Below are 16832 nucleotides of genomic sequence, written 5' to 3'. Positions count from 1 at the left end.
TTTGTTTATCCCTAGCCGCTTGTGTGTGTGTGTGTGTGTGTGTGTGTGTGTGTGTGTGTGTGCTTTAAGTGACAGTTTACACATTAAGTCAGTCTCTAACACAAAAACTTACATATACCTTGCTACATACTCCCCGTTGCTCTCCCCCTAATGTGACAGTCCGCTCCCTCCCACCACTCCCTCTTTTCATGTCCATTTCGCCAGCTTCTAACCCCCTCTACCCTCTCATCTCCCCCCAGGCAGGAGATGCCAACGTAGTCTCAAGTGTCCACCTGGTCCAAGGAGCTCACTCCTCACCAGCATCCCTCTCCAACCCATTGTCCAGCCCAATCCCTGTCTGAAGAGTTGCTTTGGGAATGGTTCCTGTCCTGGGCCAACAGAAGGTCTGGGGGCCATGACTACCGGGGTCCTTCTACTCCCAGTCAGACCATTAAGTCTGGTCTTTTTATGAGAATGTGGGGTCTACATCCCACTGCTCTCCTGCTCCCTCAGGGGTTCTCTGTTGTGTTCCCTGTCAGGGGTGTCATCAGTTGTAACCGGGCACCATCTAGCTCTTCTGGTCTCAGGCTGATGTAGTCTCTGGTTTATGTGGCCCTTTCTGTCTCTTGGGCTCAGAATTACTTTGTGTCCATGGTGTTTTTCGTTCTCCTTTGATCCAGGTGGGTTGAGACCAAGTGATGCATCTTAGATGGCTGCTTGCCAGCATTTAAGACCCCATACACCTCTCTCCAAGGTGGGATGCAGAATGTTTTCTTAATAGATTTTATTATGCCAATTGACTTAGATGTCCCCTGAAACCACGGTCCCCAAACCCCTGCCCCTGCTGTGCTGGCCTTCAAAACATTGTTTTTCCCGGAAACTTCTTTGCTTTTGGTTTAGTCCAGTTGTGCTGACCTTGCCTGTATTGTGTGTTGTCTTTCCTGTCACCTAAAGTAGTTCTTATCTACTATTTAATTAGTGAATACCCCTCTCCCTCCCTCTCCCCTCTCGTAACCATCAAAGAATATTTTCTTCTCCGTTGAAACTATTTCTTGAGTTCTTATAATAGTGGTCTTATACGATATTTGTCCTTTTGCAACTGACTAATTTCATTCAGCATATTGCCTTCCAAATTCCTCCATGTTATGTTTCACAGATTCCTCACTGTTCTTTATCGATGCGTAGTATTCCATTGTGTGAATATACCATAATTTATTTATCCATTCATCCATTGATGGGCACCTTGGCTGCTTCCATGTTTTTGCTGTTGTAAACAGTGCTACAATGAACATGGGTGTGCATGTATCTGTTTGTGTAAAGCTCTTATTTCTCTAGGATATATTCCAAGGAGTGGGATTGTTGGATCGTATGATAGTTCTATTTCTAGCTTTTTAAGGAAGCACCAAATCGATTTCCAAAGTGGTTGTACCATTTTACATTCCCACCAGCAGTGTATAAGTGTTCCACCCTCTCCACAGCCTCTCCAGCATTTATTGTTTTATGTTTTTTGGATTAATGCCAGCCTTCTTGGAGTGAAATGAAATCTCATTATAGTTTTGATTTGCATTTCTCTAGTGGCTAATGATCATGAGCATTTCCTCATGTATCTGTTAGCTACCTGAATGTCTTCTTTAGTGAAGTGTCTATTCATACCTTTTGCCGTTTTTTAATTGGGTTTTTTGTCTTTTTGCAGTTGAGTTTTTGCAGTATCATGTAGATTTTAGAGATCAGGTGCTGATCAGAAATGTCATAGCTAAAAACATTTTCCCAGTCTGTAGGTAATATTTTTACTCTTTTGGTGAAGTTTTTGGATGAGCATAGGTGTTTGATCTTTAGGAGCTCCCAGTTATCTAGTTTTTCTTCTGCATTGTTAGTAATGTTTTGTATACTGTTTATGCCAGGTATTAGGGTTCCTAATGTTGTCCCTATTTTTTCTTCCATGATCTTTATCATTTTATATTTAGGTCTTTGATCCATTTTGAGTTAGTTTTTGTGCATGGAGTGAGGTATGTGTCTTGTTTCATTTTTTTTGCAGATGGATATCCAGTTATGCCAGCACCATTTGTTAAAAAGACTGTCTTTTCCCCCATTTAACTGTTTTGGGGCCTTTGTCAAATATCAACTGCTCACATGTGGATGGATTTATGTCTGGATTCTCAATTCTGTTCCACTGGTCTGTGTGTCTTTTGTTGTACCAGTACCAGGTTGTTTTGACTACCGTGGCGGTATAACAGGTTCTAAAATCAGGTAGAGTGAGGCCTCCCACTTTGTTCTTCTTTTTCAGTAATGCTTTACTTATCTGGGGCCTCTTTCTTTTCCATATGAAGTTGGTGATTTGTTTCTCCATCTCATTAAAAAATATTGTTAGAATTTGGATCGGAATTGCGTTGTATCTATAGATGGCTTTTGGTAGAATAGACATTTTTACAATGTTAAGTCTTCCTATCCATGAGCAAGGTGTATGTTTTTCCACTTATGTAGGTCTCTTTTGGTTTCTTGCAGTAGTGTCTTATAATTTTCTTTGTATAGCTCTTTTATGTCTGTGGTAAGATTTAATCCTAAGTATTTTATCTTCTTGGGGGCTACTGTAAATGGTATTGATTTGGTGATTTCCTCCTTGATGTTCTTTTTGTTGGTGTAGAGAAATCCAACTGATTTTTTATGTTTATCTTGTGTCCCGATACTCTGCTGAACTCTTCTGTTGGTTTCAGTAGTTTTCTTGAGGATTCCTTAGGGTTTTCTGTGTATAAGATCCTGTCATCTGCAAATAGAGATACTTTTACTTCTTTGCCAATCTGGATGCCCTTTATTTCTTTATCTAGCCTAATTGCTCTGGCTAGGACCTCCAGCACAATGTTGAATAAGAGTGGTGATAAATTTTTATTGTCTGTTTCCCGATCTCAAGGGGAATGCTTTCAGGCTCTCTCCATTTAGGATGATGTTGGCTGTTGGCTTTGTATAAGCGCCCATTATTATGTTGAGGAATTTTCCTTCTATTCCTATTTTGCTGAGAGTTTTTATCATGAATAGATGTTGAACTTTGTCAAATGCCTTTTCTGCATCAATTGATAGAATTGTGTCATTCTTGTCTTTTGTTTTATTTATGTGATGGATTACATTAATTGTTTTTCTAATGTTGAACCATCCTTGCATACCTTGTATGAATCCCACTTGGTCATGGTGAATTATTTTTGATATGTTGTTGGATTCTGTTGGCTAGAATTTTGTTGAGGATTTTTGCATCTAAGTTCATGAGGAATATGGGACTGTAATTTTCTTTTCTTGTGTTGTCTTTACCTGGTTTTGTTATCAGGGATATAGTGGCATCATAGAATGAGTTTGGTAGTATTCTGTCCTTTGCTCTGCTCTGAAATACCTTTAGTAATAGTGGTGTTAACTCTCCTCTGAAAGTTTGGTAGAACTCTGCAGTGAAGCCCTCCAGGCCAGTTTTTTTGTTGTTGTTGTCGGGAGTGTTTTGATTAACTTTTCAATCTCTTCTTTTGTTATGGGTCTATTTAGTTGTTCTACCTCTGTATTAGTTTAGGTAGGTAGTGTGTTTCTAGGAATTCATCCATTTCTTCTAGATTTTCAAATTCGTTAGAGTACAATTTTTCATAGTAATCTGATATGATTCTTTTAATTTCAGTTGGGTCTGTTGTAATATCGCCCATCTCATTTCTTATTAGGGTTGCTTCCTCTCATGTTTTTCCTTTGTCAGTTTGGCCAGTGGTTTATCAGTTTTGTTGATTTTTTTCAAAGAACCAGCTTTTGGTCTTGTTATTTCTTTCAGTTGTTTTTCTGTTCTCTATTTCATTTAGTTCTGCTCTAATTTTTATTATTTGTTTTCTTCTGGTGCCTGTGGGTTTCTTTTGTTGCTGTCTTTGTATTTGTTCAAATTGTAGGGATAATTCTTTGATTTTGGCCCTTTCTTCTTTTTGGATGTGTGCATTTATTCATATAAATTGACCTCTGAGCACTGCTTTCGCTGTGTCCCAAAGGTTCTGATTGGAAGTGTTTTCATTCTCATTGGATTCTCTGAATTGCTTTATTCCACCCTTAATGTCTTCTATAATGGAGTCTTACTTGAGGAGGGTATTGTTCAGTTTCCAATTGTTTGATTTCTTTTCCCTGTTTTTCTGTTACTGATTTCCACTTTTATGACCTTATGGTCAGAGAAGATGCTTTGTAATATTTCAGTGTTCTGGCTTACTTTATGACCTAATATGTGGTCTATTCTAGAGAATGTTCCACGTGCGCTAGAAAAGAAAGTATCCTTGGTTGCTGTTGGGTGGAGTGTTCCGTATATGTCTATGAAGTCAATTTGATTGTGGCATTTAGATCTTCCCTGTCTTTATTGACATTCTTTCTGGATTTCCTGTTCTTCACTGAAAGTGGTGTGTTGAAGTCTCCTACTATAATTGTGGAGCTGTCTATCTCATTTTTCAATGCTGACAGAGTTTGTTTTATGTGTATCTTGCAGCCTTGTCATTGGGTGCAATATGGTTATATCTTCTGCTGTATTGTCCCTTTAATCATTATATAGTGTCCTTCCTTATCCTTTCTGATGGATTTAACTTTAAAGTCTATTTTGTCAGAAATTAATATTGCCACTCCTGCACTTTTTTGATTGTTGTTTGCTTGATGTATTTTTTTCCATCCTTTGAGTTTTTGTTTGTTTGTTTCTCTAAGTCTAAGGTGTGTCTCTTCTAGGCAGTACATAGACGGATTGTGTTTTTTTAATCCATTCTGCCACTCTCTATCTCTTTATTGGTACGTTTAGTCCATTTACATTCAGCGTAATTATGGATAGGTATGGATTTCGTGCTATCATTTTGATGTCTTTTTTTGTGTGTTGTTGACAGCTTTTTTCCCACTTAATTTAATGTGCTGAGTAGATTATCTTTATATATTGTCTTTTCCTCATGTTTGTTGTTGTTGATTTTGTTTCTGTTGAGTCTCTGTTTTTTTCTTGTATTTTATTTTGATGAGTAGGATAGTTTTTCTCCTTTGTGGTTACCTTATTATTTACCCCTATTTTTCTAAATTTAAACCTAACTTTTATTTCTTTGTATTGCCATATCTTCCTCTTTGTATGGAAGATCTCCGATTACATTTCTTAGTCCCTCTTTATTGTTTTAATGTTATCTTCTTTTATATAATAACATCACTGTTACCCTGTTTTGAGTTTTTGTTGTTTTTTTGTTTGTTTTTTTTAATCTTTGTTTTTTTTTATTTCCCTGTCTGGGTTGCCTTGTTATTGCTCTGCCCAGTGTTCTAGTCTTGGGTTGATACCTGATATTATTGATTTTCTAACCAAAGAACTGCCTTTAGTATTTCTTGTGGTTTTGGTTTAGTTTTTACGAATTCCCTGAACTTGTGTTTACCTGGAAATGTCCTAATTTCATCTTCATATTTAAGAGGTAGTTCTGCTGGATATATGATTCTTGGCTGGCAATTTTTTTCCTTCCATTTTTTAAATAAGTCATCCCATTGCCTTCTGGCCTGCATGGTTTCTGCCGAGTATTCTTATTGGCTCTCCTTTGCAGGTGGCTTTCTGTTTATCCCTAGCTGCTCTTAAAATTCTCTATCTTTGGTTTTGGCGAGTTTGATTATAATGTTTTGGTGACTTTCTTTTAATATCTACCTTAAGATATCTATCCAAGATGCTCATCAAACTTTGGCGAGTTTGATGAACATCTTGGATAGATATCTTCTCATCTTTCACTGTATCAGGGAAGTTTTCTGCCAACAAATCTTCAACAATTCTCTCTGTACTTCCTGTTATCCTTCCCTGTTCTGGTACTCCAATCACTCATAGGTTATTTCTCTTGATAGAGTCCCACATGATTCTTAAGGTTTCTTCATTTTTTAAAAATTCTTTTATCAGATTTTTCTTCAAATATATTAGTGCCAAGTGATTTATCTTCAAGTTCAGAAATTCTGGCTTCTACTTGCTCATTTCTGCTCTTCTGACTTTCTGTTGAGTTGTCTACTTCTGTAATTTTGTTAATCTTCTGAATTTCTGATTGCTGTCTGTCTATGGATTTTTCCAGCTTATTGAATTTTTCATTATGTTCCTGAATAATCTTTCTAATTTCTTCAATTGCTTTATCTGTGTGTTCCTTGGCTTGTTTTGTGTATTGCCTCATTTCCTTCCTGATGTCTTGAAAGATTCTGTATATTAATCTTTTGTATTCTGCCTCTGGTAATTCCAGGAAGAGACTTTCATCTAGAAGATCCCTGGATTCCTTGTTTTGAGAGCTTATTGAGATGATCATGGTCTGTTTCTTTATGTGACTTGATATTGACTCTTGTCTCCGAGCTATCTATAAGTTATTGTATTAGTTTATGCTTGCTGACTGTGTCATAGCCTCTTGCTTTGTTTTGTTTTGATGTGCCCAGACAGGTTGCTTGAATGAGCTAGCTGGATTATTTTCGCCTTTGGAGCTCTGACATCCTGTCCCCTGATGGCTAGAGGTGTCATCAGGTATACCAGTCTAGAAGTCCATTCACTTTTCTTGTATGAATTCAGCTCAGGTGTCCAGGTAGCTGATCATCAAGTGTGTGATATAGGCTCTGTCCTATAGTCTTAGAGGGGCGGGGTGATTGGTATATGTACCAGTATCTGATTGCAGTAGTGGGTCACGCTCTGAACAAGGCAGGGGGCTGAGAACTGACCCCCAAGTGTCTCTGAGGAAAGCGCGTCCCTGTTCTCTAGAGCATGCAGGTGGGTGGGTTCTGCACACGGACCATGGGCACCCACTCTTTTTGTTTTTAAGGACTGTGAGGTACCAATTTTCCTTGGACCCCTGTTGCAGGTGGCTGGGTGACCTGAGTGGAGCTACCAGTCCTTAGGCTCCTGCTGTGGGTAGGTGAAAAAAAAAAAGAGGACCCTGTTTAATAGGCAGAGCAACGTCAGACATCAAACACCCACCTCTCCACCGCACAGCTGAAAAGATTGGAGCCTGCCAACAAGGGTCTGTTTCCTTTATTAGGCCCTCACATGTCCATGCAGAGGGGCAAGTTGCTCAAAGTCTGTGGATTGTTTATAACCTGGACAGGAGCCGCTTCTGACCTGAGCTACCCCGGTTAGTAGAGGTGGCATATTATCTTTTCCCCCAAAATTTTTTCCTTCTCCGAGGCCGGGAGGATGGCTCTAGGCGCTCAACAGTGCCTATCCCAGGCCGAGGGAAGTCAGCAGCTGAAGCTGGCGGGGTGGGGGTGGTAAAATATACGCAAGTACTTAGTTTTTGCCCTGAGCGGCATTGTTCTCTGGTTCCAGAGGTGTGAGCAGGCTGTGTGGCTGGCTGCTTCTCTTTGAGCAAACTGCGGCTGAATGCTAGTATCAGCCCGCCGCGGCCGCTCCAGGAATGGTGCCTGAGGGCTCCCTGCAATTCAGGACTGGTAACTCCTCTCTGCTTCTAAACCATCTCTTCTTCCCCCTACCCCTCAGTTCGTTTTCTATACTTGCCTTAGATGCTCAGGGCTCCTAGCTTGTCATAAATATACTCATTTCACTTGTTTTTTTGGGTCTTTGTTGTACAGAGGGCTTACCAGAAGTGTTTGTCTAGTCCGCCATCTTGGCTCCGCCTCCCTAGTCGCTCTTAAAATTCTTTATCTTTGGTTTTGGTAAGTTTGATTATAATATGTCTTGGTGACTTTCTTTTAGGATGTACCTTGTGTGGGGTGCAATGAGCATCTCAGATAGATATCGTCTCATCTTTCGCAATATCAGGGAAGTTTTCTGCCATCAAATCTTCAACAATTCTTTATGTATTTTCTGTTATCCGCCCCCTTCCCCCGTTCTGTTACTTCAGTCACTCATAGGTTATTTCTCTTGATAGAGTTCCACATAATTCTTAGGGTTTTTTCTTTTTTTTTAATTCTTTTAACTGATTTTTCCTCAGGTATGTTCGTGTCAAGTGCTTTATAATCAATCTCACTAATTCTGACTTCCATTTCCTCAGTTCTGCTTCTGTGACTTTCTGTTGAGCTGTCTAATTCTGAGATTTTATTGTCAGTCTTCTGGATTTCTTTTTGCTGTCTCCCTATGGATTGTTGCAGCCTATTGAATTTGTCGTTGTGCCCTTCTCTAATCTCCTTAAGTTCCTCTCATGCTTCGTCAGTGTGCTGCTTGGCTTGTTCTGTGTATTGCCTGATCTCTTGAAGAGTTCTTTTGTGTTCCACCTCTGGTAATTTCAGGAAATTCTCTTCATCTGGAAGATTTCTTGATTCTTTGATTTGGGAGTTTGCTGAAGCCATCATGGTCTCTTTGTGGGATATGACGTTGACTGTTGTCCCTGAGCCATCAATAAGTTACTGTATTGATTTCTGTTTGCTTACTATGTCCTAGCTTCTTTGTTTTGTTTTGATATGCCCAAATAGGCTGCTTGAGTGAGCTAGTTTGATTATTGCCACCTTTGAAGCTCTAGCATCCTGTCACCAGGTTTTTAGACCTGTTACTAGGTATTTGGGCCCAGGAGTCCATTTACTTTTCTTGTATGGATTCAGCTCAGGTGTCCAGGTAGTCGGTCACCCACTGTGTGGCGTAGGCACAGGTATCTGGCTGCAGTAGGGGGTCATGCACTGAGCAAGGCAGGGGGCTGACAACCACCCCTGAGTGTCTTTGAGGAAAGCACTTCCCTGTTCCCTAGAGCGTGTAGTTGGGTAGGTTTTGCAGTCGGACTATGGGCACCCAGTGCTGTTGGCTGTAAGGACTTGGAGGCACCACTTATCCTTGGACCCCTGTCAACAGGTGGTTAGGTGGCGTGCGTTGAACCACCAGTCCTCTGGCCCCTGATGTGGGTAGGTGAGGACCCTGCTTAATAGGCAGAGTGGTGTCAAACATTACAAACCTATCTCTCCACCATATAGCTGAAACAGTTGAAGTTAGACTTCATGTATATACCCTGTTCTGTGCTGATGAGGGCCTACGCTGTTGAAATGGGCCCATATAGGTCTGTGCCAGGGTGAAAGGCATTCAAAGTTCATGGACCCCTTATGCCTGTGCCTAGGCAAAGGAGCTGTTTCTGCCCTCAATTCTTGGCTTGGGGGAGCTGGCAGATTTTTTTTTTTTTTTTTCTGTTTGTTAATTTGTTCCTTTTCCAAGGCCAGGAGAATGGCTCAGCACGTGCCACAGGTCCTACTTCTGGCCCAGGGAAAGCGGCTGTCACTAAAGCTGGCTTGGGACTTGGTGCAGAGCTGGAAGGGGTCAGGTAAATGGGAGAGAGTTTTTCCCATAGGGGTGTTTTTTGATCCGCAGGGTATATTAGATGCATGTACTTACCTTTTGCCGAGAGTGCCGTTTTTTGCTGATTCTGGAGGTGTGAGTGGAGTCTCCTCGCTTGGTCTCTCGTGATGTGGAAAATGCATCCTGAACTCCACTGCTTGCCTGACCACGGTTGCTCCAGCAGATCCAGCCTGCAAGTTGCTGGTTCCTGATGGGTCAGATCCAGCAGCGTCTCACTGCTTCTGAACCATCTCTCCCTCCCCCTGCCACTCAGTCCCATTCCTCAACTTGGCCTTTGATGATCAGGGCTCCTAGATTGTTATATATAATCGATTCACTTGTTTTTTCAGGTCTTTGTTGTAAGAGGGCTCACAGGAAGCATCTGACTCTTCCACCATCTCGGCCCCGCCTTTCTCATCAACTATTTGATTACCTAAAATATAATCTATGTAGAAAAGGCAGAATAAATGCTTAATTCTTGCCCTTTCTTAGTCTTCAGAGTAATGAGTCGGTGCCTTAGCCAGCCCCAAAGGTGACCGTTGAGGATTTTTACCCCTCTTTTCTTTTTGAATATCATTATAAATTAGGTATTATTATATATTTGAGTGTTCAGTTCATTATAGTCATACTTTTTAATACATTGTTTTATCTTTAGCCAGTGGGGAGTCTCTTCATGTTGGTGTTTGTGTTCTTTTGACATTACCACAGTAATCTTTGGTAGCTTCCTTGCGCGTAGGCGTGACAAAATATACCTGGTTCTGCCCCAGACTAGGAATCAGTATTTCTGAGAGATCCTTGGTAGAGACCACCATCTGGTACAAGGATGGTCGTTGCCACTGGCTGTCTCTACCTTTTCACTAAGCAGACCTGGGAATACTTTTTTGTTTTAAGAGAAAAATAAATCATGAGTTCATACTGATATTTCCAGGTGAAATGAGTGATTTACAGGGTTTTTATAGTATTTATATCTTTTACAATAAAAGCGATGGTTTCTAATTAGCATCTTTAACAGAATCACTTGGTTTATCTAGATGTGTATACATATATACAGGTGTGTGTCTATGATAGTTTTATAATAAAAATACCAATATTAAATTAACAATAATACTATGAAGTGCACTTTAAGATATATTTGTGGCTTGTTACCGCCAAAGGCTATATCCCTTAGATACATGTAGTTGAAATACTGGATTTTAAAGGCATTTGAAGTAATTTTTCTATGTAGGGGTATAGCACCCATTTGATAAGCATTTGGGGTCATTCATTTCTATTTGTTTTTAATTTTTGTGGATTGTCTTGTTAAATTATAGTGCTTTTTTTTAGAAACATTTATTAATACATGGTCCCAAAGTCCAAATTATAAAACAAGCAATATTCAGAGAAGTTTCCAAATTCTTGTTCCCTACCCCTAGTTCACCCCTTCTCCATATATATAGCCATTATTATTATTTTTCGTTTAACTTTCCATTGTTTCTTTCTGAAAATATAATAATTACATATATATGTACATTTCTACATAGTCCTCCCTTTCTTAGATAAAAGACAGCATATTAAACATACTGTTAACACTCCATAGCAGTATATAGAAATCTTCCTTTTTCCTTTTACCACTACATAGTACTTTCATTATAGAGTTATATCATAGTTTATCTATCATAATCTACCTATTGATGGACATTTGGATTGCTTCCAGTCCTTTGCTGTTACCCAATAATGCTAGAGTGAATTAGCCTGATGCATATTTCGTTGAAAATCTCAGAGATTTTTAAAACTGTCAGCAATTTTTATGCAAGCTATCAATATGTAAAGCTGATAATTAAAAAATAATTCTTTTTTAAAATTACAGTAATAAACCCATTACTTGTAAATAACATTTTTTATGAAAATAACTATTTTCCAAAGCAAAAATGTCAAGTGAGAAGAGTGCCATGTTTTTACAGTTTTGCAAATCTGTTACAACATATTATTTTGTTTGAAGTGTATAAAGAAAATTCAGTCATACATATGCGCAATTGGAAAGGAAATACTATTTTAATAGCCTTTTCATATAATTGTAGATATTCTTATTTGGTACCACACCAAACTAGGCAACTGGTAGATCTGTTGCAGTGTGGATTCTGAAACCATGTCAATGACTTTTTGGTTACATTACAGTCCATTAGTTTGTCCTGCTCTTTGAATGAATCTTTACTAGTGCATAATTTTGTAATATACATGGACTTTTAGAAAATATTAGTTCACTGAGATTTGCAGCTCTTCAAAATACTGATAAATTTCAGTGTATAATATTTTAAAAATCACATTTATTAATGTTACCACCAGTCTCGTGATGAACATTTTTAAATACTGGGAAGCTGTCAAGCTCACTGTATAGATACAAGTTTTCCAGTATTTTAATTTTTGCCCAACAGTTTGGAATTTTATTACTGACAGTAAATACTGTCAGTTGCTGTCCTCGATGTGACACGTTCACTTTCTGCGTTTCTAAGAAAATATCTGCCAGATACCCAAATCTGAATAACCATAGTTTGTCAGTTGTTCTTTCAAGTAAAAATGGTGTTCTGTGAAGAAAAAAAAAGACAGTTTAGGTCGCAATTCAAATAATCATGCAAGTGCTTTTTCTCAGGAAAACCGTCATATTTCAGTATGGGGCAGAAGTGCTTTAAGCATACTTGCCATGTCATCACCTGGGACATTTAGATGTGTACTTAAGGGTTGAGATTTAATAAAAATTAACTAAGTTTGCAGTTTTATCCAGAACATTCCTACATGAAACTGCGCCCCCCCCCCCCCCCCCCGCCCCAGCAAGTGCATGGCGGTAAAGAATCCATGCCTACTGGTATAGTTTGGTGCACTACCTTGATCTGTACTAAAGGGTCAGCAGTTTTTCCTGTCAGTACCCTCGTACTGTCAGCGCAAATGTTAACACGGTGGAAAAGTCCTTAGCATTACTATGAAAATAGCTTTGACCTTATGGGCCCCCTGAAAAGATGTTGGGGGTCCCCCTGGGGTGTGCACACTATACCTTGAGAACAGCTGATTTAAAGAGGTCCCTACAAATCAGTGAGAAAGAAGTATGATGCAATATAAAAATAGGCGAAGAACAAGTATGAGCAGGTATGAACAAGCAAGTCACAGAAGAGGAAACCCAAATGCCTCTTAGAACAAAATCCCAATAACAAAAAAATGCTCAACTTTCCTAGCAGTCAGGGAAATGTAATTTAAAACAAGACACTGTTCCACACCTATCAGGCTGGCAAAAATATACAAGTCTGACGAAGCCAAGAGTTGTGAGGAGGAATGATAGGAATTTTCATACACTTGCTGGTTAAAGTGTAAATTTCTACAACCACCTCGGAAAGCAAAATCTTTCAGAAATTGGAGCTGTATACCACCCAGAAATTCCTCTTCTAGGTTCTCTAAGGAGCCCTGGTGGCACAATGGTTAAGCACTCAGCTGCTAACCAAAAGGTTAGCAGTTCAAAACCCAGTGGCTCTGCAGGAGAAAGACATGGCAGTCTGCTCCCGTAAGATTACAGCCAAGAAAACTCTATGGGGCAGTTCTCCTGTGTCGTGTGGGGTCACTATGAGTCAGAATTGACTTGACGGCATGCAACAATGGATATACGCCCTAGAGAAATTCTTGCACCTGTGTACAAAACATATGCAGGAATACTCGTTGCAACATTGTTTACATTACAGAAACATAAAAAACTAAGTGTTTATCAAGAAGTGAATGGATACACTGATATATTCGTTGAGTGAAATGCAGTCCAAATTAATGAGCTAGAGCTTCAGTTATCAACATAAATAAATCTCAGAAACACAATGTTGAGTGGAAGAAAGAAAAAAAAAGCCAAGTTGCAGAACGATACATAAATTGTGACACCATTTCTATGATTTTTGAAAACGTGCCAAAGCAGTGCCGTTTATTGCTTATGTCTATATACATTGTAGTGAAAGTGTATGAACATGCATGGATTTATATATTCCAACCTTGAGACAGTAGTTTCCTTTGAGGAAGTGTGCACAGAGCATTAACTATAGTGCTTCAGTTAAACAGATAAACAAAAACTTGGGCAACTATGGAAAAGTATTAGAATTTACTACAACTGGAGCTGGTACTTAGCTGTATATTATGCCTTCCTGTTTGTTTTTGTGTGCATGTAGTAAACATTTCTTTTTTAAAAAAGGCATGCATCATCTCTGAATGGTAAGACCAGGGTAATTTTTTTTTTTTTTTGACAGAGAACATTTTTTAATTAAAAATTAAAACATTATTTTTAAAAGATAATTGTCCTGTGGTAGAGATGGAGGTAGGGTGGCCAATGTAAAAGCATAGAGAGCTTAGAGGAATTTTTAGTAGTAGTCCAAGAGAGAGGTGAGCAGCAGAGGTCATGAGAGGTGGTGAAATTCAAGATAAAGCCTAAGATCTACTTCCAGTTAGGATGTAGAGAGCTTCCAAATACCATCACTCTTACTGTAATAATCGATGCAAGCTAGTTCAGCTACAAAGTCACAGTTTTTCTGAACATATCAGAAAGTTGTGGATGTAAAGAAGCCTAAGTGAACTAAACTTCAGAAAATTATGAACTCTTCAGAGGAGAGAAGAAATCCGTAGTCACTTCATCCACGGCAGAGCAGTAAAAGGGGAGACTTTGCCCTTTTAGTGACTCTGTGGGCTAACATGACAGATTAGAATTCTGAGGTGCCCCAGCTATAATTCAAGTCTGAACCCTCCTGCATGTGCTCCCTCAAAGGTCTTCACAGGTGCTCAAGGACAGTACACCAACGCTGAGAGGCAGGGCAGGAGAGCTGAGAGAGAGCTCTCTCCCAAAGCATGTGGTCTCCCCCCAAGTCCAAGTCCCTCTGAAGGTTGGGAAAAGAGCTGTGGATGTAGAGCAGGATTGCTGAGAGAAATCAACCTGAAGCACTCTAGACTTTCAGCTGCCAAGACCTGGGGGTGGAACAGGAGAACCGAGAATTATGGTTACACGTAAAGACTTTAGGATGGGATTCCCTACAGAGCTGTGACTGGGCTAAACACTCAACGGATGGCAATAAAAAGAAACACTTCATTTTGATTTTCAGGTCTAATGGCCTTTATAACAAACCTTGACAAAGACGCTGCACAAACCGTGGCGATCAATCATTCAGGGATTGTCTGGCCACAGACAACATAAAGCGTTTAGAAAGTTGATTGTTCTACTCAGTACTTTAGTTTAATGGCCTAGACAAGGTAATTTAAAATGTACAGATTAAATTTGCAGTTGACACAAAATTAGTTAGAATGGTTAATATTCTGGAAAACCAGAATCAAATTAAAAAATGACCCTGACCACTAAAAAATTCCTTTTAAAGTAGAGTAAAATGAAAGACGAATTTAGGTATTATGCTGAGAGACAAAAGAACAATAAAAATATATGAGAAAAGGAATTAAGTAGGTTGAAATATTACCTCTGGCCTTTCTCACTCAGTAGCTAAAACCTTGGAAACGCAGAAATGACTTGGACAGTCATAGTTTAATTGGAAAGGAATTGCTCTCCTCGCACCCTATCCCGACCCTGGTTTATATCCTAGGGGTTCCATCTGTGGTGACCTTATACCCACAGTGCTTACACATACAATTTACCCGTTTAATTGGCAGGACAGTATCTGCTTGTGCTGTCTTATCTTCCCCCAAAATGGCCTTTTATTACTGTAGCATGTGGAGCCCTGGTGGTGCAGTGGTTAAAGCACTCAGCTGCCAACCAAAAGGTCGGTGTTTGAACCGACCAGCCACTCTGCAGGAGAAGGATGTGGCAGTCTGCTTCCGTAAAGGTTTACAGCTTTGGAAACGGTATAGGGCAATTGTACTCTTTCCTGCAGGGTCTTTATGAGTTGGAATCAACTGAATGGAAGTGGGTTTGATTTAGTTTATTACTGCACCAATTCTCTGTCTTTTAATCCAACCTCCAGCTCCTGATTTCCAATTATTGCTAACAACAGTGGTAAAAGAAAGATTCTGCAGAATCATAATTGAACACAAGCTGAATTATTGTTAGTAGGTACCACTGAGTGGGTTCCAACTCATAGCGACCCTATGTACAACAGAACAAAACACTGCCTGGTCCTGTGCCATCCTCACAATTGTTATGTTTGAGCCCAGTGTTGCAAGACAAACTGAATAAGAACTATCAAATATATTGTTATAGGGGAAAAAGAATGGGCCAATAAAAAGCCAATTCCATTCTGTTAAGAGGAATTATCATTTAAGATCTAACATGGAATCTTATCTTTATATGCTACATTAAAACGATCATATAACACTGAGCACTTCCTTTGTGCTAGGAATTATTCTAAATGCTACACATCCTACATGCATTTTATCCCCACAGCAATACTAAGAGGTAAGGCACTGTGGGTGATTCATTTTACAGGTGAAGCAACTGAGTTCCCAAGATGTTAATCAGAAATCAGATGTATATTGTTCTTGGTCGTAGGACAGCCTAGCAAGGTCCAGAACTGAGTTTTGAACCCAGGTCTCTTGACACCATGTCTGCAGCTCAGATTGCTTTTTGGGCGGTTTTCACAATCATGTAAGATAATATTCTTTTTAAAATTTGTACTCAATATATTGAAATTGCTATGGACTGAAAAGGGAGGAGGATGGAATAAGGTGCACTGATTTATGAAGTGTCCTTTTTGCTTGTGCAGTATGAACCCAGAGGACCTGGTCGGCCCTTGTACCAAAGAAGGATCTCATCCAGCTCAGTGCAGCCTTGTTCTGAAGAAGTAAGCTCTCCTCAAGATAGTCTTGCTCAGTGTAAAGAGCTTCAGGACCATAATCACCAATCTTCTTTCAACTTTTCATCCCCGGAGTCCTGGGTAAACACCACCTCATCTGCCCCCTACCAGAACATTCCGTGCAATGGACCCAGCAGGACAGCCCAGCCCAGAGAGTTGATAGGTAAGACAGGGTTGGTGGGTTGCCAAAACCCTGCAATCTCAAATACCCTGCTCCTAAATATTTACATAGTGTTTCTTCTACCACCCTGCACCTTCTCTGAATTTGTATTATTAGTTTTGAACAATTTTTAATGTGCATAGCTCATAGCTGTGCCTCAGGCAAACGTTTAATTTAGGACTATATTGGTTCTGGAGCCTTGGTGGTGCAGTGGTTAAACGTATGGCTGCTAACCAAAAGGTCATCAGTTCAAATCCACCTCGCTCCTTGGAAACCCTATGAGGCAGTTCTGCTCTGTCCTGTAGGGTTGCTATGAATCAGAATTGACTCGATGACAATGGGTTTGGTTTGGTTTTATATCGGTTCCGTGTTTATGATCCAAAAGGTACATAGGTTCATCCTTATTTGATCATTTTGAATTGTGACTAAATGGAAAAAGTAATGAAACTCAAAGCATTCAGCTAATTGGATAGAATCACCTTTGTTTTGGGAAAGCTTTTTTCCTGTTGATTTGTTTCTCCAGCATAGGGGTGGGAGTTGATTAAGTTAATACAAATCAGTTTACAAGGATTTGTTGTCAATAAAGTTGTTGGCAATTTGCTGCATAATACTAGAGTTTGGCCATGAGAGACCAGCCAAGTCTAACGTTTTGAAATTTATAAGCCTTCTGTTTTATTCC

At 39.5% G+C, this 16832-nt stretch overlaps 1 protein-coding gene across 8 annotated transcripts in view; it reads left to right on the top strand.

Moving 5' to 3' along the window:
* The window catches only part of HELZ (helicase with zinc finger), a 193575-nt gene that overhangs the window by 165540 nt on the left and 11203 nt on the right, over positions 1 to 16832 (top strand). For all 8 annotated transcript variants that reach the window (XM_064270877.1, XM_064270875.1, XM_064270876.1 and 5 more), the window contains one exon: positions 15904 to 16156. In XM_064270877.1, the coding sequence (XP_064126947.1) occupies positions 15904 to 16156 (253 nt within the window). The remainder of the gene's footprint in view (positions 1 to 15903; positions 16157 to 16832) is intronic.

The sequence above is a fragment of the Loxodonta africana genome, chromosome 18 (assembly GCF_030014295.1).
Source record: "Loxodonta africana isolate mLoxAfr1 chromosome 18, mLoxAfr1.hap2, whole genome shotgun sequence".
Classification (NCBI taxonomy): Eukaryota; Metazoa; Chordata; class Mammalia; order Proboscidea; family Elephantidae; genus Loxodonta; species Loxodonta africana.
The sequence above is the reverse complement of the archived record's forward strand: the minus strand, read 5'-3'. Positions and strand labels throughout refer to the sequence as shown.